The sequence below is a fragment of the Dreissena polymorpha genome, chromosome 16 (assembly GCF_020536995.1).
Source record: "Dreissena polymorpha isolate Duluth1 chromosome 16, UMN_Dpol_1.0, whole genome shotgun sequence".
NCBI lineage: Eukaryota > Metazoa > Mollusca > Bivalvia > Myida > Dreissenidae > Dreissena > Dreissena polymorpha.
The window spans coordinates 5484998-5501040 of NC_068370.1; the positions used below are offsets into that span (position 1 = coordinate 5484998).

General features: G+C 31.1%; 1 protein-coding gene across 1 annotated transcript in view; it reads left to right on the top strand.

Annotated features, from left to right (window-relative positions):
- LOC127862900 (actin-binding protein IPP-like) overlaps positions 1-16043 on the top strand; it is a 35148-nt gene that overhangs the window by 3262 nt on the left and 15843 nt on the right. Inside the window, exons 2-6 of the mRNA XM_052402174.1 lie at positions 393-457; positions 2202-2319; positions 3925-4060; positions 6695-6823; positions 8350-8535. Of these exons, the coding sequence (XP_052258134.1) occupies positions 393-457; positions 2202-2319; positions 3925-4060; positions 6695-6823; positions 8350-8535 (634 nt within the window). The remainder of the gene's footprint in view (positions 1-392; positions 458-2201; positions 2320-3924; positions 4061-6694; positions 6824-8349; positions 8536-16043) is intronic.

Below are 16043 nucleotides of genomic sequence, written 5' to 3' on the forward strand. Positions count from 1 at the left end.
GTCATGCACAAACAATCTTGAAGCTAAAATATCGAATAACTTGCCAAACATGACCCAGCACCAGATACAAAGAGATCAAATTGAACTATATTCCAAGGGAGTAGAAAAATGCAAGATAATCACACACACTCAACATTTGAAAGTAATCATGATGTAAGGAAGCCATGATACGTATAGTCTGATATCGTTTTTAATACATTCCTAGTAAGTTAGTTTTTATTGGTAGAACCAGTACTTGGTTTTCTCTTTCACAATCATTAGATCATCAATGAACAGACTTAGGCATATTAGATAATTTCAATGTTTTTAGTTGATAATCATTTTTTAAATTAATTGTTTACATAAAAATATTTTGCAACTTCGGGTTAAAAGTTGAAGATGGTTTGATTCAGATGATGGCAGAGGCAGATGTTTCTTATGGTATTCAAGATGGAGACATTGGTCCATCTGTGTACAGGTACATTTCTGCTTGACTTTTTGTTCTATGTGTGCATATAATTGAATCACACTCTAGGAAAACAGGGCTTAATGCATGTTTATAAGTATCGTCCAAGAGTAAGTTGTGCAGTAAGCAAAGGCTAATCAGGAACGGTATGTTCTGCTAAGACTGCATTTGTGTTTAGAAGAGACTTTCTTCACTTTAAAACAAAAAATTAGATAAAAGGCATTAAGTGTTTTCCCTGATAATTAAACCAATGTGGTACTTTATGCACATGCATTAAGCCCCGTCTTCACAGAGAGCGGCTTATTTTTTTGCTTAAATACATGTAGAACCTTCCGATTTAATGAATATCACAGTTGTCAACACTTACCTGGTTACCCTTTGTTGTCTTTCATCAGGACCTTAAACCAGTTGATGCCATCATCCTGATTGATAATTGAAAGCATTTGATGTGTTAAAAGCCCATAAACCCTCAAAATCAAGGAATATTTTGTACAATATTTACAAAAAAAAAGTTGACACATACAAAATCTATGTTCCTTATAGCAATATTCAAAACTGCAACACTAGATGTGGTCTAACATAGATTTAACAAGAAACAAAATGTTCTTTTTTTATTTATTTTTTGCGGAACAATACATAAAACACATGTTCATGTACTAAGTTAGTGTTTGTGTGTCGTATAAATAGATATTGTTGCGGGTAATTTAAATGGAATAAAATGCTCCACAGAAAAAACAATAATTTTGTATCTTTTTAAATCTATGTTACCATACCACACCTAGCGTTGACATTTTAGCTATTGAAATAAGGAACATTTGTGTGCACGTGTGTGTGAACTTCATTTTTCGAAATATTGTACAAAATATTCATTGATATTTAGTATTTATATGTCTGTTATTATGAAAAAAAATACCTAATTAATATTATATATACTTTGATTTTAATAATTGTGCCCCAGTGAAATATGTTAAATAAATTCATAAGGTTTATTAAATTTAGAATATTTTGTGAAATGGAGGAAAAAAAATGCAATACAACAAGTACATGTAAATTACATTAAAATATTTATTAATTATAGTCAGTACATAGATATTCTCTGTTAATCAGTAAACATGCCACACTTTTTATGCCCGGGTAGGGTACCGTGGCATATAGCATTTGAAATGTCTGTCAGTCAGTCTGTCCGTGCGTTCGTCCGTCCGAAAAATTTAACATTGGCCATAACTTTTGAAATATTGAACGTAGCAACTTGATATTTGGAATGCATGTGTACCTGATGGAGCTTCACATTTTGAGTGGTGAAAGGTCAAGGTCATCCTTCAAGGTAGAAGGTCAAAAAAACAAATCCAAGGGAAGTAACAAGCTTTAAAGGGAGATAATTTTTATTTATCATTTGTCAGGTTCAGATCATTTTCACAAGGGAAGTAATATAAAGAATATTTCCCTTGTGAAAATGATCTGTACCTGCCAAATGATATAATCCAAAGGGATAAAAAAAATATTTTAAATCAAAGCAGAGCAGTAGGGGGGATTGTGTTTCTGACAAACACATCTCTTGTTTCTTTATTAAAATAGCCTAACAATGCAAGATTTATCATTGTTTTTAGTAAACATTAATTTCAACTTTAAATCTTGTTTGTAATATAATTCTAAAAACAATTAGTATGGTTGTAATATTGATTTTCATGGACCTCACTGTAATTATAATCCATGTATTAAATTACTAAATAAATATGCCATTTTATTGTTATTTCAGATCAACTTCATCGGTGTATCAAGAAACCTTTTTCAAAAACCTACAACACTTACGGCATGACAGAACATTTTGTGATGTTAATTTGCAAGTGGAATCTCAAACATTCCATTGTCACAAAGTATGCTTACTTATTATGCCCCCCTTCGAAGAAGAGGGTGTATATTGTTTTGCACATGTCTCTCGGTCAGTCTGTCCACCAGATGGTTTCCGGATGATAACTCAAGAACGCTTAGGCCTAGGATCATGAAACTTTATAGGTACATTGATTATGACTGGCAGATGACCCCTATTGATTTTCAGGTCACTTGGTCAAAGGTCAAGATCACAGTAACTCTAAATAGTAAAGAGGTTTCCGGATGATAACTCAAGAATGCTTTGGCCCAGGATCATGAAACTTCATAGGAACATTGATCATGACTGGCAGATGACCCCTATTGATTTTCAGGTCACTCGGTCAAAGGTCAAGGTCATAGTGACTTGAAACAGTAAAATGTTTTCCGGATGATAACTCAAAAATGCTTATGCCTAGGATCATGAAACTTCGTAGGTACATAGATCATGACTGGCAGATGACCCCTTTTAATTTTTAGGTCACTAGGTCAAAGGTCAAGGTCACAGTGACTTGAAACAGTAAAATAGTTTCCTGATGATAACTCAAGAATGATTAGGCCTATAATCAAGAAACTTCATAGGTACATTGATCATGACTGGCAGATGACCCCTATTGATTTTCAGGTCACTAGGTCAAGGTCACAGTGACAAAAAAACGTATTCACACAAAGACTGCCACTACAACTGACAGCTCATATTGGGGGCATGCATGTTTAACAAACAGCCCTTGTTTTCTTTAAGCTGAACACTTACATTTTTTTCATAGGGTCTTTTCCATAAAGGTGCTACAAAATCTATATTGATATTTTTTTATCCAGTGTTGTTGAGTATTACAAGATTGTATATAGTTAAATGAAAGTTAGCACAGTGAAAGTAACCTTTGCATTTAAATAGGACTGTTTTTATGCCCCCCTTTGAAGAAGGCAGCATTATATAGCATGTGTACTGTCCACCTGTTCAGCTGTCTGGATGTCAGTCAGAAAATTCCTTTCTCAGCCATAACTCTGCCATATATTGTTGGATTTCGAATAACTGCTCACAAATGTCATATCATAAAATGAAAGATGTCTTGTTTGACACCCTCTCCATATCTCAAAGGTCAAGGTCAGGCTTAGAGGTAAAAGGTCAAAGTTGACTAAAATAGCTTAAAATTATTTTCCCAGCTAGAACTATACCATAGATTGATGTATTATAAAATAACTTGTTACAAATATATTTTTAATGTAAACCATAATCAGACATTTTGTGTGTAACACTTGCTTGCCTACCTCAAAGATCTAGGTCCCGCTAAAAAAGGTCAAAGTGGAAAATTCCTGTCTCAGCCATAACTTTGCCATTTTTTGATGGCTTTTAAACTACTTGGCAGAAATTGACACTATTGAAAGTCAAAATGCAATGTTGTCCATACCTCAAAGGTCATATTCCCACTTCAAGGTCAAAGGTCAAATTTTAAAAACAGTGGAATGTGGTGACATTTGTGTCCTATGGTCACGTGTCCTTTTTCAATCTGTAAGGATAACAGAACTACTCAAGCTTTTGAGTGTGCTGAAATCTTCATATTTTGATATTGTGCTCTTCCAGAAAAATGAATGTTCCTTCCCATGTTTTTCAGGTTGTCTTAATGGCAGGAAGCACATATTTTCATGCCATGTTCGTCACAGATATGTCAGAACATGGGAAAGATGAAATTGTACTCAGTGGTGTCAGCAAACATATTTTCTCCCTACTCTTGGATTTTATATATTCTGGTAAATTGAGCTGTATTAATGAGCTGTGTTCTGGGAAACCAGTCTTAATGCATTTGCCTAAAGTATCGTCACAGATTGTCATTTGCAATAAGCACAGGGTGCATTTGTAATCAGGTACAATACTTTCTGCTTTTTGATTTTTGTTAAGAAAGTTTCTTGTTAATAATAAACTAGTCTATGTGGAAAGTGTCGTCCCAGAGATTAGTCTTTGTTGACTGCATTATGCCTGGTTTTCTCAGAGACCCATACATATAAGTATTAACATGAATTAAAATTTACAAGAATCTTTTTGATTTCGTAGGGAATAATATCACAACTTATTTGTTAATACTAGTTTATTTGATGAAGTTGTCAGTAAATGTACATTTTTATGCCCCCCTTCGAAGAAGAGGGGGTATATTGCTTTGCACATGTCTGTCAGTCTGTCGGTCCGTCCACCAGGTGTTTTCCGGATGATAACTCAAGAACGCTTAGGCCTAGGATCATGAAACTTTATAGGTACATTGATTATGACTGGCAGATGACCCCTATTGATTTTCAGGTCACTTGGTCAAAGGTCAAGATCACAGTGACTCTAAATAGTAAAATGGTTTCTGGATGATAACTCAAGAAGGCATACGCCTAGGATCATGAAACTTCATTGTTAGATAGATCATGACTCGCAGATGACCCCTATTGATTTTGAGGTCACTAGGTCAAGGTCACGGTGACCCAAAATAGTAAAATGGTTTTCGGATGATAACTCAAGAACGCATACGCCTAGGATCATGAAACTTCATGGGTAGTTTAATCATGACTCGCAGATGACCCCTAATGATGTTGAGGTCACTAGGTCAAGGTCACGGTGACCGGAAATAGTAAAATGGTTTTCAGATGATAGCTCAAGAACGCATACGCCTAGGATCATGAAACTTCATAGGTAGATTGATCATGACTCGCAGATGACCCCTATTGATTTTGAGGTCACTAGGTCAAAGGTCAAGGTCACGGTGACCGGAAATAGTAAAATGGTTTTCGGATGATTAATCAAGAACGCTTTTGCCTAGGATCATGAATCTTCTTGGGTAGAATTGATTTTGAGGTCACTAGCTCAAAGGTCAATGTCACAGTGACCCAAAATAGTTAAATGGTTTCCAGATGATAACTCAAGAACGCTTTTGCTTAGGATCATGACACTTCATTGGTACATTGATTATGACTCGCAGATGACCCCTATTGATTTTCAGGTCACTAAGTCAAAGGTCAAGGTCACAGTGACAAAAAACGTATTCACACAATGGCTGCCACTACAACGGACAGCCCATATGGGGGGGGCATGCCTGATTTACAAACAGCCCTTGTTATATATATATTGGTCATTCAAAATTTGTAACTGCATTGCATGTTTAATTTGTGTGTTTTTTGGCGTCTTTATTTGCTTGTATCCTTTCTATGCCCCAGGATCAAGAGATCAGGGGTATATTGTATTTGGCCTTGTCTGTCTGTCTGTCTGTCTGTCTGTCTGTCTGTCTGTCTGTCTGTCTGTCTGTCTGTCTGTCTGTCTGCCTGTCTTTCTGTCTGTCTGTCTGTCTGTCTGTCTGTCTGTCTGTCTGTCTGTCTGTCTGTCTGTCTGTCTGTCTGTCTGTCTGTCTGTCTGTCTGTCTGTCTGTCTGTCTGTCTGTCTGTCTGTCTGTCTGTCTGTCTGTCTGTCTGTCTGACATTGTGTCATTGTATGTGTGTGTCCCAAAACTTTAACCTTGGTTTAAGTTTGATAACTTATATAATATTGATTGAAGATAGCTATTTGATATGTGGCATGCATGTGTATCTCATGGAGCTGCACATTTTGAGTGGTGAAAAGTCAAGGTGAAGGTCATCCTTCAAGGTCAAAGGTCAAATTTATGGCTTCAAAGCAGCGCAATAGGGGGCATTGTGTTTCTGACAAACACAACTCTTGTTCTTTTACATAATTTAATATTATTTGTGCGCAGGTAAACTATTATACTAGTGTATCAGTGTTTTCCAGTATGTTTTTTTAATACAATATTTATTTATTACTCTTCTGCTGTAGGCAGATTTACAAATGTGCTTATTGTCCATATTCCAAATTAACTTAGATATGGTATTAAATGTAAACTTGTGTCGTGTCTTGTTAAATACATGCTTTTAAAGAAGCTACAGAAATTATACTTATGCAAAACATGCTGATATCAAAAATAAAATAATGCAACAGTCAATTATAGAAAAAGTAGCCAAGGAAAAAGCTCAATATCTTAATTTTCCAGATAAGGGTATGAGTTTTAAATAGTTGTGTCATACAGAAAACATGTATGAAGCATGCGAGTAAAACATAATGTTAATGCTTTTATTGTAATGAAAATGAACCTTGGATGGGAAAAACAGGATTTAATACATGTGCATAAAGTGTCATCCCAGATTAGCCCGTGCTGACTGAACAGGCTTATCAGGCCTTATCACTTTCCGCTTTGGCGGTATTTTTCGTTCACAGAAGTCTTTTCTTAGCAAATGATTGATTTTTCCTGAAAGTCTCGTCCCTGACAGCACAGGCTAATTTAGGATGACACAGGCATTATGTCCCATTTTCCCAAATTGAGTCTCATTTTCAAGGGAATCACTGGCACTTATTTCCTGCAGGGGAGATTACTGTGACGGAGGACAACTGTGAAGAGTTACTCATCTCTGCAGACATGTTCTCTATGTTTGAGGTGATTGGCGCTTGTGCTGCATTCCTGAAGAACAAACTTCAGCCAGAAAACTGCATTGGTAGGCATTAATCAAATGTGCAGCCAGAATTTCTTTTCTTTTCATTCATTGCAGGGCCTTTTTGTGATTGACAATGACCAATTCACAAATGTATTGTTACTTATTCTATTTTTAATATCCCTTCTGAAAGATTTATGATTGTAGAAATTCTTTTTATGTTAAGTCCTTTTTACTATTGAATGCTCCTCATAAGTGGACACATCACCAATATAGCTTCTGATTAAAATCCCAAACACCAGAAGATTTGTTGCACACATGACAGAAGCTTGTCCTTCAAAAGGCAATATTCAGGTTGCAATGCGTGTTCCAAAGTGGAAGATGTCAAGGTTGCAATTGAAGGTCAGAAGTGGTAAATGTCAAAATTGCAATTGAAGGTCAAAAGTGGTTAATGTCAAGGTTGCAATTGAAGGTCAGAAGTGGTTAATGTCAAGGTTGCAATTGAAGGTCAGAAGTGGTTAATTTCAAGGTTGCAATTGAAGGTCAGAAGTGGTTAATGTCAAGGTTGCAATTGAAGGTCAGAAGTGGTTAATGTCAAGGTTGCAATTGAAGGTCAGAAGTGGTTAATGTAAAGGTCGCAAATATAAGCCAGAGGTGGTTAATGACAAAATGGTAATTTAAGGTCACAATTTAGGACCAGATGTTGTCAATGTCAAGGTTTCCATTAAAGGTAAGAGTAAGGCAATGTCAAGGTCGCAGTTCAAGGTCAGAGGTCAATCAAACACTTATTGGGTCTTAGTTTCCTTACTTAATAATTCATAGAAAATTGTATTGGTAAATTTCAATGCAGATTATTCCCCGTTATGACAAGATAAACCAAAGTCCAAATTTTCGCAGTGAAGGGCTTGCTGGCTTGAACTAATTTCTGACATTAAATTTGTAATGTCGATGACAAATATTTGCCCATCAAAGGTCAAATCAATGCACATTTGCTTTTCAAGCTGTAACTTTCATATACATTGAATGCTTTTTTTTTATTTCTTGGCACAAATTTTCACGTATATGAGATGGATATGACCAGAAAGACACAACTGTCTGCTTTATTTTTACAATTGTATGTAAGGTAAACTGTCAAAACGCAGTGCTTAATAGTAAAATTGTCCATTCTTTTTATCTGCAATAAACTGGTTCGTAGTGATAGCTCTCTTGCCTTTGTCTCCAATCCCCTATCCGCATAAGAGCCATTGGTTAAATAGAATATTAACTTAATTAATTAATAATGTTTAAAGTTTCTATACTGGCAAAAAGTATGCTGTGAAGGAAAGAATCTGTAAAAAAAATAAAAAAAAATTCACATTTAACCCTTTGCATGCTGGGAAATTTGTTGTCTGCTAAAATGTCGTCTGCTGAATTTCTAAAATTAGCATTTTCTTCGATTTTTTTTTTCAAAGAATATTATAAGAATAGCAAAAAGTTTGGATCCCGATGAGATGCCACGATCTGTGGTGTCTCATCAGGATCCAAACTGTTTGCAAAGGCCTCCAAAATTAGGTTCCAGCACTGAAAAAGTTAAGCAATTTGCCCTGCAGGTATTTACCAGTTCGCTGAGACCGTGTCGTGTCGTCTGCTGCAGAAGGATGCAGAAGGCTATATCAACAAAAACTTTCTCAAGGTCAGTCAGGGGGAGGAGTTCCTTGACCTTGACAAGGTCACGCTGGTCCACTTCCTGCAGAGCGAGTGTCTGCACGTGGAAAACGAGTACCAGGTTTTCAAAGGTTAATCTCCTGTTGTTTTCCTGCTTGAGTTGTTTGCAACCCTTTACTGCTCAGATAGGCATTTGGGCGCTTCATAATCTTCAAGAAAATCAAATTAAATTAAAAACTTTCTTAATAGGTTCAAGTTTTAAGGGCTTAATTTCAAGTTCTAAGATTGGGCGCTTTGTAATCTTTAAGAAAATCAAATTAAATTAACAACTTTCTTAATAGGTTCAAGTTTTAAGGCTTAATTTCAAATTCTAAGATTGGGCGCTTCGTAATCTTTAAGAAAATCAAATTAAATTAAAAACTTTCTTAATAGGTTCAAGTTTTAAGGGCTTAATTTCAAATTCTAAGATTGGGCCCTTCGTAATCTTTAAGAAAATCAAATTAAATTAAAAACTTTTTTAATAGGTTCAAGTTTTAAGGGCTTAATTTCAAATTCTAAGATTGGGCGCTTCGTAATCTTTAAGAAAATCAAATTAAATTAAAAACTTTCTTAATAGGTTCAAGTTTTAAGGGCTTAATTTCAAATTCTAAGATTGGGCACTTCGTAATCTTTAAGAAAATCAAATTAAATTAAAAACTTTCTTAATAGGTTCAAGTTTTAAGGGCTTAATTTCAAATTCTAAGATTGGGCGCTTCGTAATCTTTAAGAAAATCAAATTAAGTTAAAAACTTTTTTAATAGGTTCAAGTTTTAAGGGCTAAATTTCAAATTCTAAGATTGGGCGCTTCGGAATCTTTAAGAAAATCAAATAAAATTAAAAACTTTCTTAATAGGTTCAAGTTTTAAGGGCTTAATTTCAAATTCTAAGATTGGGCGCTTCGTAATCTTTAAGAAAATCAAATTAAGTTAAAAACTTTCTTAATAGGTTCAAGTTTTAAGGGCTTAATTTCAAATTCTAAGATTGGGCGCTTCGTAATCTTTAAGAAAATCATATTTAATTAAAAACTTTCTTAATAGGTTCAAGTTTTAAGGGCTTAATTTCAAGTTCTAAGATTGGGCGCTTCGTAATCTTTAAGAAAATCAAATTAAATTAAAAACTTTCTTAATAGGTTCAAGTTTTAAGGCTTAATTTCAAATTCTAAGATTGGGCGCTTCGTAATCTTTAAGAAAATCAAATTAAATTAAAAACTTTCTTAATAGGTTCAAGTTTTAAGGGCTTAATTTCAAATTCTAAGATTGGGCGCTTCGTAATCTTTAAGAAAATCAAATTAAGTTAAAAACTTTTTTAATAGGTTCAAGTTTTAAGGGCTTAATTTCAAATTCTAAGATTGGGCGCTTCGTTATCTTTACGAAAATCAAATTAAATTAAAAACTTTCTTAATAGGTTCAAGTTTTAAGGGCTTAATTTCAAATTCTAAGATTGGGCGCTTCGTAATCTTTAAGAAAATCATATTAAATTAAAAAATTTCTTAATAGGTTCAAGTTTTAAGGGCTTAATATCAAGTTCTAAGATTGGGCGCTTTGTAATCTTTAAGAAAATCAAATTCAATTAAAAACTTTCTTAATAGGTTCAAGTTTTAAGGCTTAATTTCAAATTCTAAGATTGGGCGCTTCGTAATCTTTAAGAAAATCAAATTAAATTAAAAACTTTCTTAATAGGTTCAAGTTTTAAGGGCTGAATTTCAAATTCTAAGATTGGGCGCTTCGTAATCTTTAAGAAAATCAAATTAAGTTAAAAACTTCTTTAATAGGTTCAAGTTTTAAGGGCTTAATTTCAAATTCTAAGATTGGGCGCTTCGTAATCTTTAAGAAAATCCAATTAAATTAAAAACTTTCTAAATAGGTTCAAGTTTTAAGGGCTTAATTTCAAATTCTAAGATTGGGCACTTCGTAATCTTTAAGAAAATCAAATTAAATTAAAAACTTTCTTAATAGGTTCAAGTTTTAAGGGCTTAATTTCAAATTCTAAGATTGGGCGCTTCATAATCTTTAAGAAAATCAAATTAAGTTAAAAACTTTTTTAATAGGTTCAAGTTTTAAGGCTTAATTTCAAATTCTAAGATTGGGCGCTTCGTAATCTTTAAGAAAATCAAATTAAATTAAAAACTTTCTTAATAAGTTCAAGTTTTAAGGGCTTAATTTCAAATTCTAAGATTGGGCGCTTCGTAATCTTTAAAAGAATCTAATTAAATTAAAAACTTTCTTAATAGGTTCAAGTTTTAAGGGCTTAATTTCAAATTCTAAGATTGGGCGCTTCCTAATCTTTAAGAAAATCAAATTAAATTAAAAACTTTTTTAATAGGTTCAAGTTTTAAGGGCTTAGTTTCAAATTCTAAGATTGGGCGCTTCGTAATCTTTTAGAAAATCAAATTAAATTAAAAACTTTCTTAATAGGTTCAAGTTTTAAGGGCTTAATTTCAAATTCTAAGATTTGGCGCTTTGTAGTCTTTTAGAAAATCAAATTAAATAAAAAACTTTCTTAAAAGTTCAAGTTTTAAGGGCTTAATTTCAAATTCTAAGATTGGGGGCTTCGTTATCTTTAAGAAAATCAAATGAAATTAAAAACTTTCTTAATAGGTTCAAGTTTTAAGGGCTTAATTTCAAATTCTAAGATTGGGCGCTTCGTAATCTTTAAGAAAATCAAATTAAATTAAAAACTTTCTTAATAGGTTCAAGTTTTAAGGGCTTAATTTCAAATTCTAAGATTGGGCGCTTCGTAATCTTTAAGAAAATCAAATTAAATTAAAAACTTTCTTAATAGGTTCAAGTTTTAAGGGCTTAATTTCAAATTCTAAGATAGGGCGCTTCGTAATCTTTAAGAAAATCAAATTAAGTTAAAAACTTTTTTAATAGGTTCAAGTTTTAAGGGCTTAATTTCAAATTCTAAGATTGGGCGCTTCGTTATCTTTACGAAAATCAAATTAAATTAAAAACTTTCTTAATAGGTTCAAGTTTTAAGGGCTTAATTTCAAATTCTAAGATTGGGCGCTTCGTAATCTTTAAGAAAATCATATTAAATTAAAAACTTTCTTAATAGGTTCAAGTTTTAAGGGCTTAATATCAAGTTCTAAGATTGGGCGCTTTGTAATCTTTAAGAAAATCAAATAAAATTAAAAACTTTCTTAATAGGTTCAAGTTTTAAGGCTTAATTTCAAATTCTAAGATTGGGCGCTTCGTAATCTTTAAGAAAATCAAATTAAATTAAAAACTTTCTTAATAGGTTCAAGTTTTAAGGGCTGAATTTCAAATTCTAAGATTGGGCGCTTCGTAATCTTTAAGAAAATCAAATTAAGTTAAAAACTTTTTTAATAGGTTCAAGTTTTAAGGGCTTAATTTCAAATTCTAAGATTGGGCGCTTCGCAATCTTTAAGAAAATCCAATTAAATTAAAAACTTTCTTAATAGGTTCAAGTTTTAAGGGCTTAATTTCAAATTCTAAGATTGGGCACTTCGTAATCTTTAAGAAAATCAAATTAAATTAAAAACTTTCTTAATAGGTTCAAGTTTTAAGGGCTTAATTTCAAATTCTAAGATTGGGCGCTTCGTAATCTTTAAGAAAATCAAATTAAGTTAAAAACTTTTTTAATAGGTTCAAGTTTTAAGGGCTAAATTTCAAATTCTAAGATTGGGCGCTTCGGAATCTTTAAGAAAATCAAATTAAATTAAAAACTTTCTTAATAGGTTCAAGTTTTAAGGGCTTAATTTCAAATTCTAAGATTGGGCGCTTCGTTATCTTTAAGAAAATCAAATTAAATTAAAAAATTTCTTAATAGGTTCAAGTTTTAAGGGCTTAATTTCAAATTCTAAGATTGGGCGCTTCGTAATCTTTAAGAAAATCATATTAAATAAAAAACTTTCTTAATAGGTTCAAGTTTAAAGGGCTTAATTTCAAATTCTAAGATTGGGCGCTTTGTAATCTTTAAGAAAATCAAATTAAATTAAAAAAATTTCTTAATAGGTTCATGATTTAAGGGCTTAATTTCAAATTCTAAGATTGGGCGCTTCGTAATCTTTAAGAAAATCAAATTAAATTAAAAACTTTCTCAATAGGTTCAAGTTTTAAGGGCTTAATTTCAAATTCTAAGATTGGGCGCTTCGTAATCTTTAAGAAAATCAAATTACATTAAAAACTTTCTTAATAGGTTCAAGTTTTAAGGGCTTAATTTCAAATTCTAAGATTGGGCGCTTCGTAATCTTAAAGAAAATCAAATTACATTAAAAACTTTTTTAATAGGTTCAAGTTTTAAGGCTTAATTTCAAATTCTAAGATTGGGCGCTTCGTAATCTTTAAGAAAATCAAATTACATTAAAAACTTTTTTAATAGGTTCAAGTTTTAAGGCTTAATTTCAAATTCTAAGATTGGGCGCTTCGTAATCTTTAAGAAAATCAAATTAAATTAAAAACTTTCTTAATAAGTTCAAGTTTTAAGGGCTTAATTTCAAATTCTAAGATTGGGCGCTTCGTAATCTTTAAAAGAATCTAATTAAATTAAAAACTTTCTTAATAGGTTCAAGTTTTAAGGGCTTAATTTCAAATTCTAAGATTGGGCGCTTCCTAATCTTTAAGAAAATCAAATTAAATTAAAAACTTTTTTAATAGGTTCAAGTTTTAAGGGCTTAGTTTCAAATTCTAAGATTGGGCGCTTCGTAATCTTTTAGAAAATCAAATTAAATTAAAAACTTTCTTAATAGGTTCAAGTTTTAAGGGCTTAATTTCAAATTCTAAGATTTGGCGCTTTGTAGTCTTTTAGAAAATCAAATTAAATAAAAAACTTTCTTAAAAGTTCAAGTTTTAAGGGCTTAATTTCAAATTCTAAGATTGGGGGCTTCGTTATCTTTAAGAAAATCAAATTAAATTAAAAACTTTCTTAATAGGTTCAAGTTTTAAGGGCTTAATTTCAAATTCTAAGATTGGGCGCTTCGTAATCTTTAAGAAAATCAAATTAAATTAAAAACTTTCTTAATAGGTTCAAGTTTTAAGGGCTTAATTTCAAATTCTAAGATTGGGCGCTTCGTAATCTTTAAGAAAATCAAATTTAATTAAATACTTTCTTAATAAGTTCAAGTTTTAAGGGCTTAATTTCAAATTCTAAGATTGGGGGCTTCGTTATCTTTAAGAAAATCAAATTAAATTAAAAACTTTCTTAATAGGTTCAAGTTTTAAGGGCTTAATTTCAAATTCTAAGATTGGGCGCTTCGTAATCTTTAAGAAAATCAAATTAAATTAAAAACTTTCTTAATAAGTTCAAGTTTTAAGGGCTTAATTTCAAGTTCTAAGATTGGGCGCTTCGTAATCTTTAAGAAAATCAAATTAAATTAAAAACTTTCTTAATAAGTTCAAGTTTTAAGGGCTTAATTTCAAATTCTAAGATTGGGCACTTCGTAATCTTTTAGAAAATCAAATTAAATAAAAAACTTTCTTAATAAGTTCAAGTTTTATGGGCTTAATTTCAAATTCTAAGATTGGGCGCTTCGTAATCTTTAAGAAAATCAAATTAAATTAAAAACTTTCTTAATAGGTTCAAGTTTTATGGGCTTAATTTCAAATTCTAAGATTGGGGGCTTCGTAATCTTTAAGAAAATCAAATTAAATTAAAAACTTTCTTAATAAGTTCAAGTTTTAAGGGCTTAATTTCAAATTCTAAGATTGGGCGCTTCGTAATCTTTAAGAAAATCAAATTAAATTAAAAACTTTCTTAATAAGTTCAAGTTTTATGGGCTTAATTTCAAATTCTAAGATTGGGCGCTTCGTAATCTTTAAGAAAATCAAATTAAATTAAAAACTTTCTTAAAAAGTTCAAGTTTTATGGGCTTAATTTCAAATTATAAGATTGGGCGCTTCGTAATCTTTAAGAAAATCAAATTAAATTAAAAACTTTCTTAATAAGTTCAAGTTTTATGGGCTTAATTTCAAATTCTAAGATTGGGTGCTTCGTAATCTTTTAGAAAATCAAATTAAATTACAAACTTTCTTAATAAGTTCAAGTTTTATGGGCTTAATTTCAAATTATAAGATTGGGGGCTTCGTTATCTTTAAGAAAATCAAATTAAATTAAAAACTTTTTTAATAAGTTCAAGTTTTATGGGCTTAATTTCAAATTCTAAGATTGGGCGCTTCGTAATCTTTAAGAAAATCAAATTAAATTAAAAACTTTTTTAATAGGTTCAAGTTTTATGGGCTTAATTTCAAATTCTAAGATTGGGCGCTTCGTAATCTTTAAGAAAATCAAATTAAATTAAAAACTTTTTTAATAGGTTCAAGTTTTATGGGCTTAATTTCAAATTATAAGATTGGGCGCTTCGTAATCTTTAAGAAAATCAAATTAAATTAAAAACTTTTTTAATAGGTTCAAGTTTTATGGGCTTAATTTCAAATTCTAAGATTGGGCGCTTTGTAATCTTTAAGAAAATCAAATTAAATTAAAAACTTTCTTAATAAGTTCAAGTTTTATGGGCTTAATTTCAAATTCTAAGATTGGGCGCTTTGTAATCTTTAAGAAAATCAAATTAAATTAAAAACTTTCTTAATAAGTTCAAGTTTTATGGGCTTAATTTCAAATTCTAAGATTGGGGGCTTCGTAATCTTTAAGAAAATCAAATTAAATTAAAAACTTTCTTAATAGGTTCAAGTTTTAAGGGCTTAATTTCAAATTCTAAGATTGGGCGCTTCGTAATCTTTAAGAAAATCAAATTAAAATAAAAACTTTTTTAATAGGTTCAAGTTTTATGGGCTTAATTTCAAATTCTAAGATTGGGCGCTTCGTAATCTTTAAGAAAATCAAATTAAATTCAAAACTTTTTTAATAGGTTCAAGTTTTATGGGCTTAATTTCAAATTATAAGATTGGGCGCTTCGTAATCTTTAAGAAAATCAAATTAAATTAAAAACTTTTTTAATAGGTTCAAGTTTTATGGGCTTAATTTCAAATTCTAAGATTGGGCGCTTTGTAATCTTTAAGAAAATCAAATTAAATTAAAAACTTTCTTAATAAGTTCAAGTTTTATGGGCTTAATTTCAAATTCTAAGATTGGGCGCTTTGTAATCTTTAAGAAAATCAAATTAAATTAAAAACTTTCTTAATAAGTTCAAGTTTTAAGGGCTTAATTTCAAATTCTAAGATTGGGCGCTTTGTAATCTTTAAGAAAATCAAATTAAATTAAAAACTTTCTTAATAAGTTCAAGTTTTATGGGCTTAATTTCAAATTCTAAGATTGGGCGCTTTGTAATCTTTAAGAAAATCAAATTAAATTAAAAACTTTCTTAATAGGTTCAAGTTTTAAGGGCTTAATTTCAAATTCTAAGATTGGGCGCTTTGTAATCTTTAAGAAAATCAAATTAAATTAAAAACTTTCTTAATAGGTTCAAGTTTTAAGGGCTTAATTTCAAATTCTAAGATTGGGCGCTTTGTGATCTTTAAGAAAATCAAATTAAATTAAAAACTTTCTTAATAGGTTCAAGTTTTATGGGCTTAATTTCAAATTCTAAGATTGGGGGCTTTGTAATCTTTAAGAAAATCAAATTAAATTAAAAACTTTCTTAATAGGTTCAAGTTTTAAGGGCTTAATTTCAAATTCTAAGATT